A 20330-nucleotide genomic window follows, 5' to 3' on the forward strand; every position below is an offset into this window, starting at 1 on the left:
CCAAAAGGTCTGAGTTGTCCTGAAAATTGCTTTGGTTGGGCGCTTCCTTAAATTATCATTGCCGGGAATGCTCAAGGTTCCTGTTTTGTCATCACCGATCGTTTTGCCCACCTGTTTTAATGGAGAAGGGCATTTTACTGCAGTTGCTCTACATTTTGCAGATAGTGCATGCCTCAGCAGTTTCCACTTTTTTTGGCCTGATTTTTTTTTTTAAAGCAATCTTTTTACTTCTGTTAGAAGGATTTGGCAATTTTCCAGAACAGATTTTATAAATAGCCTAAGTCCATGTCCTGGCTTTTTATGTTTAGTATGAAAACATACTAAAAAGCTGTATTTACATTTGTTTTAAGACAGAATTTTTCTCTTCTATTGCATAATCATTCTGGAGCTTTTAAAAATCAGTTTGACCAATTTTTACTTTTTAAAAAAAAATCCAAATAAAAACTGCTTTTCTACGAGAAACACTTGGCTTCAAGCACATATTTTAGTTTTTAAAGTCTCTTTGCAAGATCAGTGTTTAAATTATGAGTCATTGAATAATCCTGTCATGATTTTCCATGTTAACAAAGGGGAAAATGTGTAAAGCAGTAGATTAAATTGGCCTAGAGTACTGCTGTATTGACATTTAAGTCATTACAGATGAGCATGTGTAGCTGGGTAACCTTTCTGAACTGGGCTGTGTGATCCACTGCAGAAAATACTCAGTTTCAAGGGGAAAGAATGGGCATCTGGGAGATTTGGATCCTTACAATTGCGTTTTCTTTTGTAATTGAACTGCTTGCCATTTGATCGTAAAGAAATTAGGTATTGTTACCAAGTCCCATGAGGAAAACTTCGGTAGAAGTGGAATGTGAGAAGAGAAAACACTATTTCTTGGGCTGTAAAATTAGGAAAAGGGTTAGAGCGTTTTTAGCGATGACAGAGTTCGTTATGCTTAGATTTGAAGCACAATGAACAAATGCAAGTAATTTTAAAGTAATTTAAAATGCCCCCTACTTATGTGGAGGTCTGAAGATAAGGTGAGGTAACTGCTGCATTTTGCTTGCAGTTCAGTGGCAAAACTACGCCTTTGACTCAGTCACAGCAGGGAACGTCCTGACTCATGAAGTTGTCTGTTTCGATTTCAGTGACTCAGACTGTTAGATTATTATTATGGGGGTTTTAGTTTGTTTGTTTTCACTTCAGAAGGGAATTCCTGAACTCATTTCACTCTTGTGGACTAAGTGTTGTCTCAGTATCGAGTCTTCTCTCAGGCCATTTGATGTGTTTTGCATTAAGTTGGGGGAAAGGGAAGGAGGTGAGGTTGCTGTGCTTCTTGGTTTTATCCTCCTGAAATATTTGCAGCAACAGACATTTTGGGAAGAGTTAGGTTACAATATATCTGTAGGTTAGATTGCATAATAATTCTGCAATAGCAGGGAATCCAAGATGTTCTTCATCCCCAAAAGCCAAAAGGAAACGATCCATCTTTTTCCTCACTTCAGGGTTTGTCTCACAGAGAATTTGGTGTTTCTGCTAATCGAGCCTGTGGCTCTTGCTTTACATTGACCTGCATGGTTTGTCTCACTAAGGAGATCAGGTGTTGGAAGACCAGGCAAAGAAAATCTTGGCCCAGGCAAAATTTTAATAAAGAAGGTTGTTTGGATTTTTTCCCCACCTCTTGGGATCCTAAAAGAAAAAAATAGATAGAATCTATATCATTTACTCATCCACAGTCAGTTTACCATGGTAAAATGTGGAAAATACACTGCAGCTTAAGCTGTGTTTGTGGCAATATAAAGCTGTCAAAACAACAGTGTTAAATGTCTGTATCATGATGTTCTCAGATGTGCAAAAAAAGTAACTTGGATCAAATCCCAGCGTGTTAAGTGGTTTTATAGAACACTGTTCCAAGTCCACAAGCCCACTGAGCACAATACTGAATCTCATTCAATTTCTACCCAGCTGGAACTCTTGACTGAAGTGATACTAAGTCTTTTAATTAGAGCAGGCTCTGATAGCTTGTTTGGCTAATAGAGATACATTTTCTATTTGTAGTTTTTGAGCTTCCTCGACTGAGATCCAGTACTGTATTCTTAGTTTAGGCAGGTAATCTGATACTATTTATTTGCTCCTTAAGGCTTGTAAGTAGTAATGCTCTTCTTTGAGCATTAGAAGTCCAACCCATGGTAAAACTTCTGTGCGTCTTGTATTGATGTCTGCTAAATAGTCATCAAGCCAAGTTCTGTATATCGAGTCCTTTTGGTGCTGTTTCATTACTGTTGGCAGAAACTTTTGTCAGCATTAGTGCCTGGAGAAGAGTGGAGCTAATTATTAGGTTTCAGCTGTGTTTTGAAGTCTGTATTAAGGGACAGAGTAAGCGCTATTTTGTATTGTGTATAATACAAATAGAAAAGAAGTATTGCAGTTCTGCAGCTCTCAAGACTTCCCAAAAGTATTCCTGCTAATGAAGCCTTTTTACAGTTCTGATTTAGGATCCATAGAAACAGTAGACCCTAACTGCAACTAAAAAGTCATGGATTTGTACTGCTTTAAGAGAAATGTCTTGTAGCCAGAGTTCCTAATTTTTCTTTGTGTGCTTCTACAGGTGTTTGCTTTTGATCACTGCTTCTGGTCCATGGATGAATCAAACACCACAAAATATGCAGGTAACCTGTTTTCCATACATTTGACAGTGTAAATAATTTGAGAACATACGAGAGCTTGGGCTTTTGTTTTGTGGAGTTTTTTTGCATTTTGTACCGTGATGCTCAAGTGACTTCTTCACAGAGGCAGACTTCTCATTTTTACAGGGATTGAGTTATCTGAGTGTTAGCGCCTCGGTTTAGAAGGAATGCAAGCTTTAAGGTGCCTGGTACACTGCTCAGGAGGGATGCTTTTACATCTAAGCTACAGTGTTCTTTTTTTATGCCCTGCAAGAACCTTTTGTGAGGATTATTTCTGTCACTTAAAAGAGATTTCAGTTCCACATCAGAAATTACTTCTGACTAATGCTAGTGATGAATGTGTGTGTTTTCAATGCTTTGCGTTCCTGTGCACGGGAGAGTAATAAAACATGTTTGCCTCAGATGGTGTGGTTATTTAGGTCTTTCAAGTCATTCATAGTCTGATCGTTCAGATCCCTAATGTTTTTGAGTGATCAGCTTTGTGACTTCTTCCTCCCAAAAGCTGGATAATCCAGGCAAGATTGTAATCCCAGTAGTTAGTTTTCTTATAACTGGATTTGTGTATTAGCATATTCATACTTTATAAGAGGACTTGTTTTGATAGAGACAGCTCTGAACATTGGGATTTCAAGGCTGTGGTCCATGGAAAGGAGAAAAAAAAATAGCGTTCAGTTTAGGTATTCATATTATGAAGTTTTGTGGCCTGTAAGAAATCTTGAAGGTTGATAGGGTTAACTAGCTCAAAGTTTGAGATCAATGGTGTGATAAATGAACTGTCATATACTTGTGTTAAAATATATCTGCTGTAGCCTCTTTTATTAAATCCCAAATCTTAGAGGTTGTACTTGATCATAGGTTCTGCTGTATTTCTTACTTGCCTGAGCAAAGATAGGTTTCTTCAGGAAAAAAGTGCTGTGATGGTTCATCTTTCAGTAACTGTGTTTGCACTGAACAGGTGCACTTCACAGTACGCGTAGTTCAGGCTGGTAGAGCCATTGGAGCACGCAGCACCTCCTTTTGTGCCTGCACGCCTCCGTTTCCTTTTGACGGAAGGAGGTGATGGTACCATATGCCTTGAGTGTGCAGGTGGGAGCTGCACCTATTGGGTGCACCATGGTGCTAACCCACTTGTAGAGAAGAGATCATAGAGTCATAGAATGGTTTGGGTTGGAAGGGACCTTAAAGATCGTCTCGTTCCAAGCCCCCTGCGATGGGTAGGGACCTTCTACTAGACCAGGTTGCTCAAAGCCCCATCCAACCTGGCCTTGAACACTTCCAGGGATGGGGCATCCACAACTTCTCTGGGCAACCTGTTCCAGTGCCTCACCACCATCATAGTGAAGAATTTCTTCCTTATATCTAATCTAAATCTAATCTCTCTCAGTTTAAAGCCATTACCCTTGTCTTATCACTTGTAAAAAGTTCCTCTCCAGCTTTCTTGTAGGCCCCCTTCAGGTACAGGAGGCTATAAGGTCTCCCCAGAGCCTTCTCTTCTCCGGGCTGAACAACCCAAACTCTCTCAGCCTGTCTTGGTAGGAGAGGTGCTCCAGCCCTCATCTTCGTGGCCCTCCTCTACACTCGCTCCAACAGGTTCATGTCCTTCTTATGTTGGGGCCCAGAGCTGAACACAGTACTCCAGGTGGGGTCTCATAAACTAGAGAAACACCCCTAACGAGTTAAACTTGTTTCTGTCTCAGTTTAATCCGTCTCCAGATGAATTCTGTGGGTTTCTGGGTCTATTTATTTTTAGTTTGAGACAAAACTAGATTTCTCTAGCCTCTTTCAGAAGTTGTCATTGAATTCTTCTTATCTGAGTACTGAAGTTTTATTATCTGTATGCAGATGAACCTCTTGTTGGACTGGACTCTAGAAAGCTGCCGCCTGCATCTCTTGCATTTTCTTACTGGCCAGAAAGCTATAAGGTGTTGTTTTGCCCATTCCAGATAATGTTCCTGCCTGGAAAAAAAACCACAAAACTGTTTTCTTTGGGTTTTTTCAGAAATACGATGAGAATGTAAGCTTCAAGACTTGCATATAAAAACCAGTGCTTTCACTGATTTTTTTTTTTTTTTTTTTTTGGAGATGCTTGTGCCATAGTGGTTAGGCCATTACTACTGCTTGCCTGCACAAGCAAAACCAGGCACTCCTGCTTTCTGTAAGGTTGAAGTGTTTTGCGCATTTAAAAGTGGGGGTACTTGAAGTTTTGTGACTTCCAGCCTTCATCTTCTAGAACATAATGAATTTGGCAGAATATCAAAATAAAAGTAAAAAAAAAAAAAAATCAAAAAATCTGTTTCAGGCCTAAGTTAAATGGTGGTTGGCTTGTTCAGTTGCTTGTGCATGAACTGATACTATCCTGTACTACAGTAGCGTTTCTTGTTTTAGAGCCAAGAAACCAAATGCCAAAATGGCAAGATTTCAGTTTTTATATATTTGTAGTATTAAGGTGCCTTAAGTCTTTTTCACAGCTTGGCCTAAATTACTGTGCTAAACAAAAAAATACAATAGCTGGTTTTGGTTGGGTTTTTTAATAATTCCTTTGCCTCATGGAACAAACCTCTGTTGTTTTAGGCACCTTGTAAATATACCTGTTGTCTATGTCCAGAGATTGTACCAGACACTGTTACAGAATTAACAAGCTTAAGACTCCAAACAAGCCACCTGACAGGCTGAGTTTTTGAGCTAAACTGTAATTTCTTGGTTAGACGCTGGACTACAGAAGGGGTGCTGATCTGGAAGCTTGACAGACGTATTAAATACTCTCTGCGTGAAGTAACTCTATGTGGATGCGTAAGTTTAATGTCATTGGCAAGAGCATTGATTACTTGCACAATTAAAAGGAAACATGTATAAATCTTGAAAGCCAAGTCCAGAGTGCTTGTAAATATAAGCGATACATGAGCTTCAAGTTTAAGTAACGTTCTTGAAATAAGAGATATGTGAGACAAATTTAATTACTTGAAAAACCCTTTTATCTGCATCACAGAAATACAGTGGAAGATGTGACAGTGGAAGGTTTAACAAGAGATTCTCAAGTACTAGGCTACCTTATCAGTAATCGCTCTCTGTGCAAAACCAAAACATGCTCATCTTGCATTATATTGAATAGATCTATTGTTGTGTATATCATACTATATTAAAGATTTTGTCAATTGACACGTGGAACATCGGAAAACCCCCAGAATGATGTGCACCACAGACAACAGACGTCTGAATTCTGTGTTAACTTAGGTGGATAACTCTTTCATATTGTGGGTTTTTTTTTTTAATGTCAACAAAATCAAAGTTTGTGCTCTCCTGGAAATGCGCCTTTGTTACAGGATCCTTAAAGCTGTCACACATGATTATGGGCTGGTTTTATTTTTCACTTTGCTGATTGACCTACAGTATTACCGGCACTTACTAATATTGTTTGCACAAGAGCACGATTCTTGTTTGCATAAACTTAATCGCATGGGTAATTGGTAACAGTTCTCAGGCTGTGGGGGAGCACGGCTGACCCTGAAATGGGATTAGCCATCTTTTTCTCTTACCTCGCAGAATGAGTTTAGTGTATCTTAATCTTTTTTTGGCTGAAGCTAAGGCTTATTTTGTATGTACTAATTTTCTTTCTGAACTCATATTCAGGTAGTACAAGGGATCTTATTCCAGCTTGAAAGTTACCTTCTCTTTCCAGCATTTAAAAACAAGGGGATTGCGGTGAAGACCTAATGCTTTGTATTTAGGTTCTAACTTACATTTCAATAACTCCATATGCACAAAGCACTAAACTATCCTTTTTTTTTTTTTTAAATGATCATGGTACAGAAGTAGGCTGTTGGTAGCAGAATTGCTTTTTTAGCCATTTTTTTTCCACTGAAGTGGAAATTGGGTTCTAAATATCACTAACATAAATAGTGAAGATTACCTTCATGTGAGGAAAAACATCTAGAGAGTGCATCTTTGCAGCTATCCTTGCAGGACTGTATCTCTCATGAAGACAGGAGGGAGTCTGGAGCACGGAAGAGGAGTAAGCTCTTTCACAAGATCTTTGTGGAAGTGGTGCTTTGGTTTCAGATGCTGCAAGAGACGGAGACTCTTTAGTAACTTGATATCCGAGCTTAGAGATTGCAAAATGCAGAACCCCCTCTGAATTGCTCTTAAGACTGAAAATGAAGTGTATGTTAGTGTTTTTGTTTTAATCCAACCAGTTAACAGGTAGAGGATTACTCCAAATTCTGAGGCTGTGTGTTTCCAAACAATTTGTGGCTACATTGTTCCAAGCAAAGAACGGCTGCAAACCTCTGGGTTTGCGCTGATCATTACATGCTAGCTCCTCAGCCTTTTTTCTGATTATTTGATTCTGAAAGACATAGTTGGGTATTTGGCGAGTATATGAGCCTCTTATCTGAAAGGGGTGGGGGGGGAAGGGTCAATGAAATAGATTTTTGAGGAGGGAGGGGAATTTGGTTATAGGACAGAATGAGTTTGCCTTGATCTGGAAAAGGGATGAACTCTGCCTGGTAGACTATAGGAGAGGTGTTTTGAGAGTATGCAAAATAGCTTCTTGTTATCATTTGTTTGTTGACTTGAATGGGTCAAGAGTCAGTTCGTGGGTAAGGACACACCTGCTTGCCTTGAAAAGCTCACAGACCCAAGTAGCAGCTCGGCATTTTGGTGAAGGGGAGGACACTGAGAAATTCTCAGAGACGAGAACAAAGAATTCTTTTTACAAGCCTAGACAACAGTAAAAGCCTATTGAAGTCTGCAATGAAGTGGATTTTTAAGAGGAAGGAAGGAAACCCTTCAGTTTGGGAAGGATTCAAGAGAATGGTATAAGTAACTACAGTAGCACTTAGGCAGGTCCATTCCAAGGACCCCACGTGGCGTTGACTTGACTGTGGATTTTTCTTAAACTCCCTAAGCTGCATCACGTTTGGCCTGAAATTTCAGATCTGTGTTTCTGCAGGCTGCTGTGTTGTCCTGAGCGGCTAAACACCTGACTTAGGGCTAAGCTGTAATTTTATATGAAATGTAGATATGTGCTGACTACTGCTCTTCCAGCGGTTGTTTTAAAAGGAAACAAGTCACGCAAGTGGCTTAAAGAACTGTACACTTCTACCCTCATGAAAGACTGTAAGTTGTGGATTTTGAGCAGACAGGAGTGTCTGTCTGTTTGTAGTTCAGGCCTACCCATTTAAGCTGTTTTGTGGGAGAAGCCTATCCCTGTCTTACTGTTCCCTTGACTTTTTCTTTTTTTAGAGGAGACTCTACATAGTACGTAGGACTTACTTTTGTGTCACACAGCTGACACCTGACCTGTACATTTTTGGGGAAACTTAGTTATTCAGTATGATTTTAGTATGGGTCAGGCACTTAAAATGTAGACGTTACGGCATCTAATTTGAAGCATTTGAGACCTTTTGGTGGATTAAAGCTTTGAACATTAAAGATTCCAGTGCTTTGTCCATACTGTAGTGTTAGGCTGCAATAGTTAGATGATGCTAGCTGTTGTGCTTTTAGGTTCTTGTTAAGGTGAACCATAGGCATCTGTTTTCCAATTTTAGAGAGATTCTTTTGAAACCGTTATCTAGCAGAGCTTTTAATAATTCTGATCTCCGCAGATCGAGTTTTATTTTAACTATTAGAACATGGGACCAACTGCAATTTATTGCCGACAAGATTTGCGTATTAAAATGTTCTGGGTTAGAGTTTAAGCCATAAAGAAACTCAACTTTTCAGCGTTGTACGTAACAAGTTGTTATTTGGTTCTAGCTATTTTTGCCGTGTAAGGGAGGTGTTCAGTAACGGAAGCGATGTGTTGTAACGTTGCAGTCGTGACCTGGCTGAATGAATCTGTGCTAATATAAGACAATTATCCCTATTTCAGTTCGACGAGTTGTTGTGAACTAGAAATACTAGACATCTAAAAACCAAACACTGAAGCTAATTTTTGAATGTGTTTGTCACTAAATGAGCAGATCTTAGGAAAGACAGTAAGTGTTAACTGCCTTTTTAAAAGGGAGTTTTGTTGGAAAGGGTGTGGCCCTTTTTCCTCCCTTCCATTCCCTCTCTTCTCTCCTGTCTGTTGTCACCAGTCTAGAGAACTTGAGAATGTTTAAACTTTATTTGTAAATAGCTTCATTTTGCAGAGTGTAAGAACAGGTCCTAGGGTTCCTTTGTAACGTGTAGGTTTCCCTGAGAACACTGTCAAATCGGATCTCCCGATTGGGGCTACAGAAACTGTAAGGGGATTATTTGGTGGAAGAGAAGGGGAAAGAGCATAAAGATATAAGACAGAATACTTAAATATCTCATTCTGAAAATGGTGTGTGTTGTATTCTTGCATGTCAGGGTATGTATTTATCTTTCTATTTTCAGGGACTTTTTATTACCTTATGTATTTTTCCAAATTTAAATGTTCTAGTAATTTATGCTGGCTCAGAGATTCCAACTAAGATTTTCACATGCAGCTCTGTGGGTAGATAATGTGAAGGTTTTATTTTAAGATTGTTAATAATTTAATAGCCACTATTAACGTGCACTGCCATACTTTGCTACCTTTATTTCGTTTTATATTTTTGCCATTGAAATACCCAGCCATTTCAGTAGGTAGAGAACATGTGAAAAAACTTTTTAACTTCAAAGTGCCGTTCTAAACGGCCTTGATGCATGGTAATAGCACAAGCATGGCATTTGAAAGTTCCAGGAATATATATAGGTTAAAAATGTAAATCTGAGAGGAGGATGGGTTTGCTTTAGCTTTCAGGTAAGTCACAGATACCATTTTGAGTGCTGAAATCTTCAGTATCTTTAGTATGGTTATTGCTAAAAAAGAAATGTTAATTATCTCGATTTATGTATTCATGGAAGAATGTCAGAGCATGTCAGAGTGCTGAACATGTGAAAATATTTAGTCCTAAAAGCTGATGGAAAGATTCTTGAGTTAGTCTCCTGCTGGAAGTGGCCTTCGGAAGGATTGAGAGTTATTAATTTGGTCTGTCTTAGATGCTTCTGCTGTTGGCATCAGGCTTGCAGTTGCGCTTGTCAAAATGCACAGATAATGTCTTGAAGCTATGAAGACAGTTACGGCTGTCCGGTGAAAGTGGAAAAGGTTTCCATATTGTCTTGACATTGCTTTCCAGTACGTCTCCAGAACCGAGTGGGCGTCCACCAGCGCTTCTCAGGTTTCGATGAGCAGAGCGTCCCTAACACTGGGTTAACAGGGTTTCGCACCTTGCAGCATTAGGAGTGCTGCCACATGCGCTCTAACTAGAGTTATAGAGCATCCAGCAACATTGCCTGATAATCTTTCTCACTGCATGATTCCAGGTTAACAGTCTTGCTCCTCAAGGTAAAGGAAACAAGATTTATTTAGACTGTGGTCTGCAAGAAAAATTCACCACACTTTGCTCCCTTTTCCTGGAAGGGATGAGCAGACAGGAGATCCTGGCCTGTGAGAATTAGCAGCTCGTACGCTCATCCTGGGTTCCCTGACGGCCTTGGGTTTGCTTTCCGTAGATTGACTGACTCATGTCCATCAGTCACCTAAGGCCTGCCCATGTTCTGAGGAGAAGATGGGAGAAGGGATGGATGTTTCAGTGTCTGGCCTTTAGTTGCCTCTATAAGAGGCTATATGGTCTTAGCCAGCTGGAAGTTTGGGAATCCCTGTCTTAAAGACAATAAAGCTTGGTGTAGGGGAAGTCTTTCTGTTAACTAAATAAATTTTTTTTTTCTGTATTTCTCCCTTTTTCTGTAAATTAAGTTAGAATTGAGTTAAAACCCCTGCTTACCTCTTTAAACACTAGGTATCTGTAGAAGAAAAGTCCTGTAAATAAGCAAAAGTATTAATTGCAGGCGGTATACATTTATTTAGCAAAACAGAAATGCAGTACTGTAGACAATGGAACTGCATTATTTCTTTTGACCGTAAGTGCACGTAGACATAATTCTGTATAATACAGATTTTGTAATCAGTTTGCAAAGCCACTAATAAGATTCATGTGGGAAGCAGTAAGGTTGCTTAATGAAAAATATCAAAATCTCATGGTTGATATGCTGCTACCCGCAACAGTGCATTACATTAGCAAATGAATATAATACCCATAATTGAAGTTTAATATCTTGTGTTCTTTTCTATGAGTGCACTTAAAAACAAATTTTATTTTCTCCCATGATAATTTGACTGGTTACTATAAACATCACTCTTTAATGACCCATTTTTTTATGTTTGTATTGCTGAGCTCTTAGAAACTGTAATAAAACCACTATTTTAGAATTACGTATCAGTGTCTGATTGACTTTCAGTTTTAGTGTTGACTGTTTGAAAATCAAATCTCTTCTGGAAAAAAAAAAATCCAGCTTTGCCTGTGAGATTCGAACTGGGTTCCTTTCCTGGTATTTAGCAGTAAGAGATTCTGTAGGTCATCTTACGGTTATCATGACTGTGAACTGTTTTATAACATTTTGATTATCTGTTTTTTCTTGGGAAACATGGAGGAGATTACTGTTTTATTGCTGGTCAGCAGTGGGTAATAAAAGTTTTTTCCTGCTCTGACAAAACATTTTATTCTCCACTCACAATCATTGTGGAATATATATGCTTTTTTCTCTTAATAATTAATACTCAGCTTCAGTCTTTGCTTGATTTTGCATTCTTGCTCAGCAAGATAGTAAGTGGCTCCCTGCCTCTTTGATACTCGGTAACTTCAAAATGGGCCCTCAGAAGCTGGTTGGAAAGCAAATTTTTGTGTATTATACATTCTTATTAAAATCTTCCACTGATACATTTTCTTCATTCATTCTTCAGTAGTTTAACATGCTCTATAGCTATTTCCATGTTGTTGAACAGCGCTTTCTCAACATAGGTATCATAAAATGACCAAATGATCCTAAGTCAAATGAGAATTGAATGAATGTGCATGGGGAAGGAGGTGGAGATATTCCAGAGTACAACAGAATCTCCTCTGGTTTTAATTCCTGTATTCAGCAGTTCTGAACTGTGTTAATCGAAGGAGCAGTACCACTTTGGAATTTTAGAAATTCAACTGGTTCAATTCAACTGGTTAGAATTCAAGATACACAAAGACCATTTGATAGGGCATTGCTGCACTAGTTTTTTCTTTACAGCAGAAGAGGAAATTAGGTTAAAGTTAAAAGAAAATAAAAGTAATGTAGTACTTTTTAGTCTTGTTTACATGCCTGTAAAACATTCCACAATCATTCCATAGGTTGTCCTGCAGGAATTTTCTGGGCTACCCAGTACTCAAGGATCATGGAGTGTAAATATTCTCAAGCAGTGTATAAATGCATAGCTAGATTTTTTTTTTTTATGCCAGTATGTTATATTTTGAGAACTATGGAAGTCACTATTGCATCCACTGTACAAAGTAATGTCTTGTAACTGATAACTGCTGAAACTAAGTTACCTAAATGAGAGATGCAGCTGCTCACAGCTCTTCAGAAAGTCACCAGGCAGTGAATGTAAGTTTAAAACCAAACACCAGAAGGTGTATAAATACGATCCTTAGCTCAGCTCTGCTTGTTTTGGATATACACACAGCTGGTGTAATTCTCTGATCAGAACTCAAAGCAGACAACCCATTGACCCTCTTTGTGGTGTACAAATTCTGGGCTTTCCTATTAAAAAAACCTAACCATTATACCCATTTTCATCTTCTACATCTAAAAGATTGAAGCGCATCTAAAATCTTCCTGGCACAGGGAGACAATTTTCAGACTATGAAATTCCGCAGCTGATGTTTCAAACTATGGATTTGACAGAATATATCCTCATACAGCTCTGTTGAAGTCTTGCAGCCTCCTAATATGCATTTCCTGCCTGAGTGTCATTGGAATGCTTTTATCTTGGTTCCAGCATCACCTTGCCATGGGGTGAATCATAATAGCTTATGGTGAAACTTGAGGCCTGTTCCCAAGAGAACAACTACTACTATTTCTAGCATAATATTTGTTGTACATCTAATATCCTAGCTCACTAATGGGTTTCATTGCAATTCTGTTACAGAACTCTTTTCAGTATAGTTTGTGATTAAAGAATGTGTATTAATGGCAAAATTTACACTTAAATAATACAAAATTTAGACATCTAGGTTATTTTCTAAGCATTCAACTTATATGACACCTTTCGAAGAACTGCTCCCTTCACAGGAAAATCAGCAATATATTTAAACACAGAGGTAGCTGTTATACTAGTTTCAGGCAACAGTTTTGAACTTGTCGCTCAGTTGTACGTGAAATTGTTTGTTCATCAATGCACTCAATAGTAAAAAATAATTTGCAAACTTTTTTTTCTTGTTTTGATTAAATTTTAGTCTGTTATTCAATTTACAATAGACTTAAAAATAATTATTTTCTAGGTCAAGAAGTGGTGTTCAAGTGCCTTGGAGAAGGAATTCTTGAAAAGGCCTTTCAGGGATATAACGCTTGTATTTTTGCCTATGGACAGACAGGTGAGTCTCCTGTGCTAAAGGGGAAGAACACTTTTTGTGCATATGGGAAGTGGGAAGAACAAAACATAAATATTAATCTGGATAACATTTAAAAAATGTATTTTGAAATATCATAATGTTAAATGTCAAACATTTAGCACAGCCAGTGACAATGTAAAGTTCTTAAAGCAGCTCTGTAAATATGTTCCTAGTTACTACCTGCTGGGGCTGCTTTCAAAGCCTGAAAGGAGTAGTTCATACCAAAGGCTCATTCAGTTTTTTCTGTTCAAGTGTGTTCAAAGGGGTCCCAAGTAATGGCTCTGCTGAAAGAAACCTTTAAGATAATTTCTCTTTTTGTTTACCTGTGCCCTGTAGTCCAAAGAGCAAGCTATCTTGTCTGGAATAGCATGTCATGTTGTTCTGATATGTGCTTCTGGAGGAATAAAAAGAGAATTAAAACATGTGCTTCATGAACAAATAAGTAGCTCAGAAACGACATTCTAAAGCATTTTCTTCTCATTTTTTCCTTTAGGTTCAGGAAAATCCTTTTCAATGATGGGCAATGCAGAGCAGCTGGGTCTGATCCCACGGCTCTGTTGTGCTTTATTTCAGAGAATCTCTGTGGAAGAAAATGAATCTCATACTTTTAAAGTCGAAGTGTCCTATATGGAAATCTACAATGAGAAAGTCAGAGATCTGCTTGACCCAAAAGGGTGAGTAGCTTCACTTTTCCTCCACAGCCTTCCTTATTTTTGTCTGAAACTATAAAAGTAGAAATCGCTTTTGGAAGTCTTTGACAAGGTTTTTTCAGAATGTATGTTTTAGAACTTCCTTAGAAAGGATTAGATACCAAACACCAGAAAGAAGAGAATATCCATGTAAAGCTTGTACTTGAAGCAGTAACTGGCGTGGATCAGTTTAAATGTTAGGATACCATTGTAATGATGCAAACAAATACTGTATGAAGTAGTTTACCACCAGAAAGCAAGACTATGTACAAGTAAATTCTGGGGTATTTTTGCCATATCATTCAGACTGTATTCAGGTAAGAATTTTCATCAACTAGAATGAGTTTGAAGTTTATTTACAACTTGGTTCTCCAGGTTTAGGTGTTGAACTTTTTGAATGTGGAAGGGTAACACCTCAGAATATACTCATGGCGCTCCTTCTTCCATTTTGTCTACACAAAAATACTGGTTAGGCTCTCAGGCTGGGAGATGTCTAGACAAGAGGTAGTCTGATAGGTTTGTTTCAGCTGAGCGTTGATATATGTGGTGTATATTTTGATTCTTGAACATAATTGCACTAGGTGAAGAAGTAAGCAAGTTAGTTAAAACGGTAGATTTGAGACTTGATATATGTCAAGAAAGTATAGAAAATGCAAGAAGAATTGAAGCTTTAGCAAATTGCTGGGGGGATGCGGGAGGTTTTTTGGTTTCCTTTTTTGTCGTCATTCTTTCTGCCAAATAAGGCATTTCAGGTTTTGTTCCAGCCACAAATACTGGGGTGGGAGGATGCATTAAAAATAATTCATGTATATAGATTAAAACCGGTTTCAGTCTTTATTGTTAATTTGAGTTAAAAGGAATTCTGGAAGACTTTTTTCCTTCTGTTACAATTAAAAGACGTACATTAACTTCTGCTATATAGCAGATTCTTATCATTTCATACTGTAATTTTTGTTTTTCAATAAAGTTCACACTAGTGGATTGTGCATAAAGTCTACTTTATTCCATAGGAGTCGGCAGTCCCTTAAGGTTCGAGAGCACAAAGTGTTGGGACCGTATGTAGATGGGCTGTCTCAGCTAGCTGTTACAAACTTTGAGGTAAATCTAAACCAATGACAAGTTTATAAATAACACTTATGTACATAAGCAGTAGAAATCTTATAAGAGATAAACTAGTGTCTACCCAAACATTTTGATTCTTGAGTGTTTATGGTCTCTGGCAACCACAAAGATCTTCTCTAATGTTTCAGGAGTATTTATTTCATGTAAAAGCATTGGATTTGGCTTTATGTTGGTTAAAAATGTAATAGTGGTATCTCTTTATTTTGCAGTTTTCCATGCATATAGTATACACCAAGAACACAATGTTTCCTTGACACAGGAAATATGAGGCTTCCAAAATAAGAATATTAGTCTTCCAGCATGAATTCCTTTGATTTTGTTGTTGAATATGACCTCTTATTTTACACAGGTATATAGCATGAGGAGCTACAACATGGCTTATATAATTCATAATTTAAATCATGAGAGCATCTGAGCCCACTTGAGTTACCAAAACATATTCAAATAAATAAGTATTGTAGAAGCTAATGAACTACTACAGCTACAATGGAAATAATTAAAGCGGTGCAGCTGTATGAATTCCGTAGGCCTTTCTTTTTATGAGGAAGCTGATTTGAAAATGTTGGTTTTTAAAAAATATTCATTCTTTGTGTAGTACGTGGGAACTATTTTGCTTTTTTATTGGGATTTTTATTTTTCTGAAGCATCTGTGCATGTTACAGAGTTACAAAAACTGCTTTTGCAGCTTTTATGGTGAATTGCCTACTTTGAAAGCACACCTTCTTTGTTCAAATTCTAGGAAATTTTATTCATCCCTAGTTTTTGGCTGATGACTTTTATGAAACTGTCTTGGAAGACTCAGCAAGCACATATGTGAGACTCGGCATAGTTGTCTGTGTTTTTACATATGTGGGAAGGTACAGGCTCCAAGTGAGGTAACCCTTTGAGCCAATTAAGTGAAGATAGTATTAGTGCAATTCAGTAAAAAGATGCATTGTGTTCACTTGTGTAAGTAGATCTGTGCTGGCCTGATTACTGGCATTAAACAACATGATTTGTAATGTGGATTTTGCCAACATAACTTCAGCAGCAGATGAAAAGAAGTTGCATTGAATGTAGTTGCTGGGCTTTTAAGCACAGCACTTAAAACAGGGATGTGATTTAACATAGTTCTGTGAAATTATATACCCTCTGTACCAATACATCTCAAAATGTTCGAAGAATTTTCGCATTACTTCTACGTTCCCTTCTTCCTCTCTCCTACATGTACACACCCTTCCATCTGGATGGGGATTTTGTTCAGCAAGCACAATACTTGGTTTTGTCCTAGCATCATTTTTTACTCTTCTTGCTCTAGGATATTGAGTCACTGATGTCGGAGGGAAACAAATCACGAACAGTTGCTGCAACCAACATGAATGAAGAAAGCAGCCGCTCTCATGCTGTGTTCAATATTATAGTGACTCAGACACTTTATGACCTGCATTCTGGTGTATGTATTTCTGTTGATTAATTTATGAAGTTGTGGTGAATCCTTCATCTTCCCTCCTCTTCCACATGTATTACCTGTTTAGCTGTGCTTCTACCTTTAATGCCACGGGGTCTAGTAATCAAAGTAATATTGGCAAGACTGTAAGATTGAGAGAACCCTGGAAGAGTGAGGAAGAACACCAGTTAAAGCAAACAGTTGGATCTTTTTAAGATTATATTGCCACCATGAAATCTGTCTTAGGTCTTAACTGTTGCTGAAGTTGATATGTTTTAATGGCCTACTCTGCCAGTAAGGTTATTGATGTTACCACACAGCTGATTCTGGTTCATTAGTGCTTCAGCCCTTTACTATAAAATGTATGAGCGACTCTAAAAGAGCTATAAAAACTCTGACAATTCCTTTTTCTCTCATATCTTGAATTTGGTACTTTAACCCACATTATTATGAAGAACAGTGTTTCACTGTGCCAGTGTGAGACGTGTTAGCATTTTGGGCCAGTGTTTCTCAGCTGTTGTTCTCCCATGTCACATCTGCGCAGAATTCTGGAGAAAAGGTCAGCAAGGTCAGCCTGGTGGATTTGGCTGGGAGCGAGAGAGTTTCCAAAACGGGAGCTGCAGGAGAACGTCTGAAGGAAGGCAGCAACATAAACAAGTAAGACGTTGGCATACGCAGGTTGCAAAGCTTAAGTTTGTAAGAATGACTCTTGTTTCCTTGGCCTCTTCTCTTGGTGTGCTTGTCACAAGTCAGTTCAAATGATAGACCTCGTCAGAAGCAGTTCGATATGGCTCTTTCAGCTGTTCTGTGCTAAACACCATGTGTTTCTTTACATTGGCGTAGGAACCCTGATTCATACTTGACTCAGATGAAGGCTATATGAATTTTATCTGGAAAAAGTGACAGCAGCACTCTTTAATTAAGCATATACCTTTTGTGATTCATTTATACACCCTGTCCCCAGGCTCATGTGTTTGTCTCATCATCTGCTCAAGGAAGAATGCAAAGTTGCAGAGTTGAATGGCTTTGTTCCAACATGTATTAAAATATGTAAGAGTATAATTCACAGTTTAAGAAAACCAGATCAGAATGAACCTGTGTTAGTTTAGCATTGCCTTGGGCATTTGTACTCAAGCAATGACAAGTTTCAAGGCACTTTTTTACCGTAATTACTGTGTTACTGCCCAAAAGCAAGAATTTAGCACACTATTACCGCTGTCTTAAATATACCAATTTTCCTGGGAAAGAAAGAGTTTAACTGTTATATTAAAAGCTACTGCTTTTTCAATTTAATTTTAAAATGTTACAAAATGTTTTGGTATTTTAAGTTAACAGTGACAGCACAAAGTGTGTTTGAACAGCATTCATGCTTAAAATGATTTTAAATTACCTCTTTTTAGAGTTTGAACATGTTTGCTCTTTCTAGCTTAATTTCTAATCTACTTCGTGTTTAATGCATCATATTGGCAGCCACGCTGGCATAGTCCTTGTGAAACAAAATGATGTGGCTCTGTTTGCCTAGTGGCAGGCATTGTACCTTTACCCCACAGGTTACCATTAAATTCAGATTGGTTTTACTAGAAACTGTATTTGTATTTTGCATAAACAAAGGTGAGATTAAATGTTTCTTTCTAGTTCTTGGGGAAGAACTCAAATGCCAACTCTCCCAACAACTATTAACAAATTGCAAGTGTAGCTATAGATAACAGAAAGACTTCCTTTTTTTTCTGTTAGGATGTTTACTCAGTGTTAAACTTTTTCAGCATTGATGCAGTAAGGGAAGGTTGTTTTGCCCATGCTGAACCTCTTTGATAATACAGGACTTCAGAAGCAAGCACCAAACTTTTCTTTAAAAGATGTTTTAAAAACAAAAGGGGACAGCTCTACATTTTCCCATCAATTAAATTTTTATATGGTATAAATCTATATTACTTAGTCCATTTGTTAAGCATTCTCTATTTGCAATCACTTTTGGAACTGATAGGCAACAGAATTCTTAGTGCTGTGCTTCGTGTCTTCTGTTAGACTTTTGCTGTTACTTGGAGCTTTAATAAAGCCTGACTTTTACTGGAAGCCTCAAAATTGGTATACGTGTTTTTGTAGACTAATTCTTCAGAGAACATTGTGTACGATCTTCTTTTGGGTGTGATGCACCTTACTTACTAGGGAAGGGCAATAATCTTTTCTGGAGTAATACGGAATACTTAAACCATATACCTTACTATGTTGGCTCCTTTTTTAATTATTTTTTTATTCTTTTATAAAAAAGCAGTAACTTACATTGGTACCATGCGCTATGTTTAATGAGATCAAAAATGGAGCTCGTGAAATTAACTGGCAAATAAATTTGCTGCTTGTGCTGTGTTTTATTGCCTTGAAGAAGAATGTGGAAATAACATACCTGTTTATGTATTTACAAGACAAGGAAAATGTACACTCAGCTGTGCATACCAAAACTGCGTAGTGTGACATTCAGCCGGTCTCCGCAGGTTTCTCTGCTCTTTGTTTTCTGCATGAAACCTGGCTAGGGCTCTGGCAGCTGCCACTTCCGTCCCACAACTCATCTTGTTGTAAACCCTCTTTCCTATCTTGGGGCAGAGGGAAGGCGATGGATTGCTCTCCTACATACTGAAACAACGGAGAGTTGTGTCATTTTGTTAACGTCTTCATAAAGTTGTAATAAAGATTACTTCTGTTTTTTCTCGGAGCTGATGCGGAGTTGCCTTGATGAAGGTGCTGGGTGTCTGCTCTTTATTATTGAGGTTTCTGGGGGACTTGCCGTACCTCATAGGAAAGCTGGATGTGCTTGTTCCTCCCCAGGATGTGCTAGTTCCCATACCCAGCGTAGAAACGCAGGTGCTTAACAACTCTTTGTGGTGTAGTCAAAGAATTTTTAGAATACAATGGTAGGAGGAAGCAGAATAAACAAGCTGTCAATTAGTGGCTAAGAAAAATACTTTCTGTGAGCGGTCTGCAATTTTAACTCTGATTAGTAAAATCATACCTGTCAATTTTAACTTGAGAATGCAAAAAGAAGCCTTTAAAATGTAAGCGGGGAGGGGGGAGAGGAATGGGTTGGGACAGGTCTGGCTCCAAGCTGATTTTAGGGAGGTTTTTTCTATTCAGAGTTAACTAAGAGAAAGGTGGATTCTGCTCATGGAAGAATTTGATTGTAAATGGTACAGAAGTAGCTTGAATGGGTGTCATTTAGGGACAGAGCTGTTCCCTGCGGCGAGGAACTTCCCTTCGAACGCTGCTGACTCAGGCCGGTGGTGGGGAGTGTGTGAGCTTCCCTCCGCCCGCTAGCAAGGGCAGCCTGTCGTGCCTGAGGAATAGGGACGAGGAGAACAGAAAGTGTGCAGAAATGGCACTTTCCCATGCTCTTGCACCACGTAAGTTCACTCTGCTGCTTCTGAACTGCCTCAGTCTGCCGTGCACTACGGGCTCAGGCCTTCTGGTTGATTCATTATATAAGTAGTGTGAGATAGGATCAAAGTAATGACGGATCTCTGATGCATCATTCAGCATGAAGCAAAGCAGCCGACGATGAGTCCTGTAATTACTTTGTTGGGCAGCCATTTCTTTTACTGCTTTCCTTAAAGTCTTTAAACAACTTTGTATTATGAAATCTCAAGCAGAATACATAACTGACTCCAGTTTGGCTTTTATTGCAGATGTTAACAGTCTTAAAATAAAATCAGCATTTATAAGGAGCAGAAATATTATCACATCTTTTAATCCTGTGTTAATAAACTGTAGCTTATAATTTCCTGTTTATTATTAAAATGTAGTGCCCATAACTCAAATTGGTGTTGGAGCCCTGTTGTGAAATAGTTTTCAGTGAGAGGCCTTTTTGAATCCCTGTTCTTCCTATCTCCCTTCTGACTGTCCTTTTCTTCCCCCTCCCTCAGCTTTTGTCTTTAGTTTTCACGTTTCCGGTCATTTAAAGAGGGAAAGA

General features: G+C 38.3%; 1 protein-coding gene across 1 annotated transcript in view; it reads left to right on the top strand.

The window, feature by feature from the left end:
- The window catches only part of KIF13A (kinesin family member 13A), a 74726-nt gene that overhangs the window by 7707 nt on the left and 46689 nt on the right, over window positions 1-20330 (top strand). Inside the window, exons 3-8 of the mRNA XM_009584928.1 lie at window positions 2588-2648; window positions 13025-13117; window positions 13629-13809; window positions 14835-14922; window positions 16244-16378; window positions 16917-17029. Coding sequence (XP_009583223.1) covers window positions 2588-2648; window positions 13025-13117; window positions 13629-13809; window positions 14835-14922; window positions 16244-16378; window positions 16917-17029 — 671 coding nt within the window. The remainder of the gene's footprint in view (window positions 1-2587; window positions 2649-13024; window positions 13118-13628; window positions 13810-14834; window positions 14923-16243; window positions 16379-16916; window positions 17030-20330) is intronic.

The sequence above is a fragment of the Fulmarus glacialis genome, unplaced genomic scaffold (assembly GCF_000690835.1).
Source record: "Fulmarus glacialis isolate BGI_N327 unplaced genomic scaffold, ASM69083v1 scaffold5879, whole genome shotgun sequence".
Lineage (NCBI taxonomy): Eukaryota > Metazoa > Chordata > Aves > Procellariiformes > Procellariidae > Fulmarus > Fulmarus glacialis.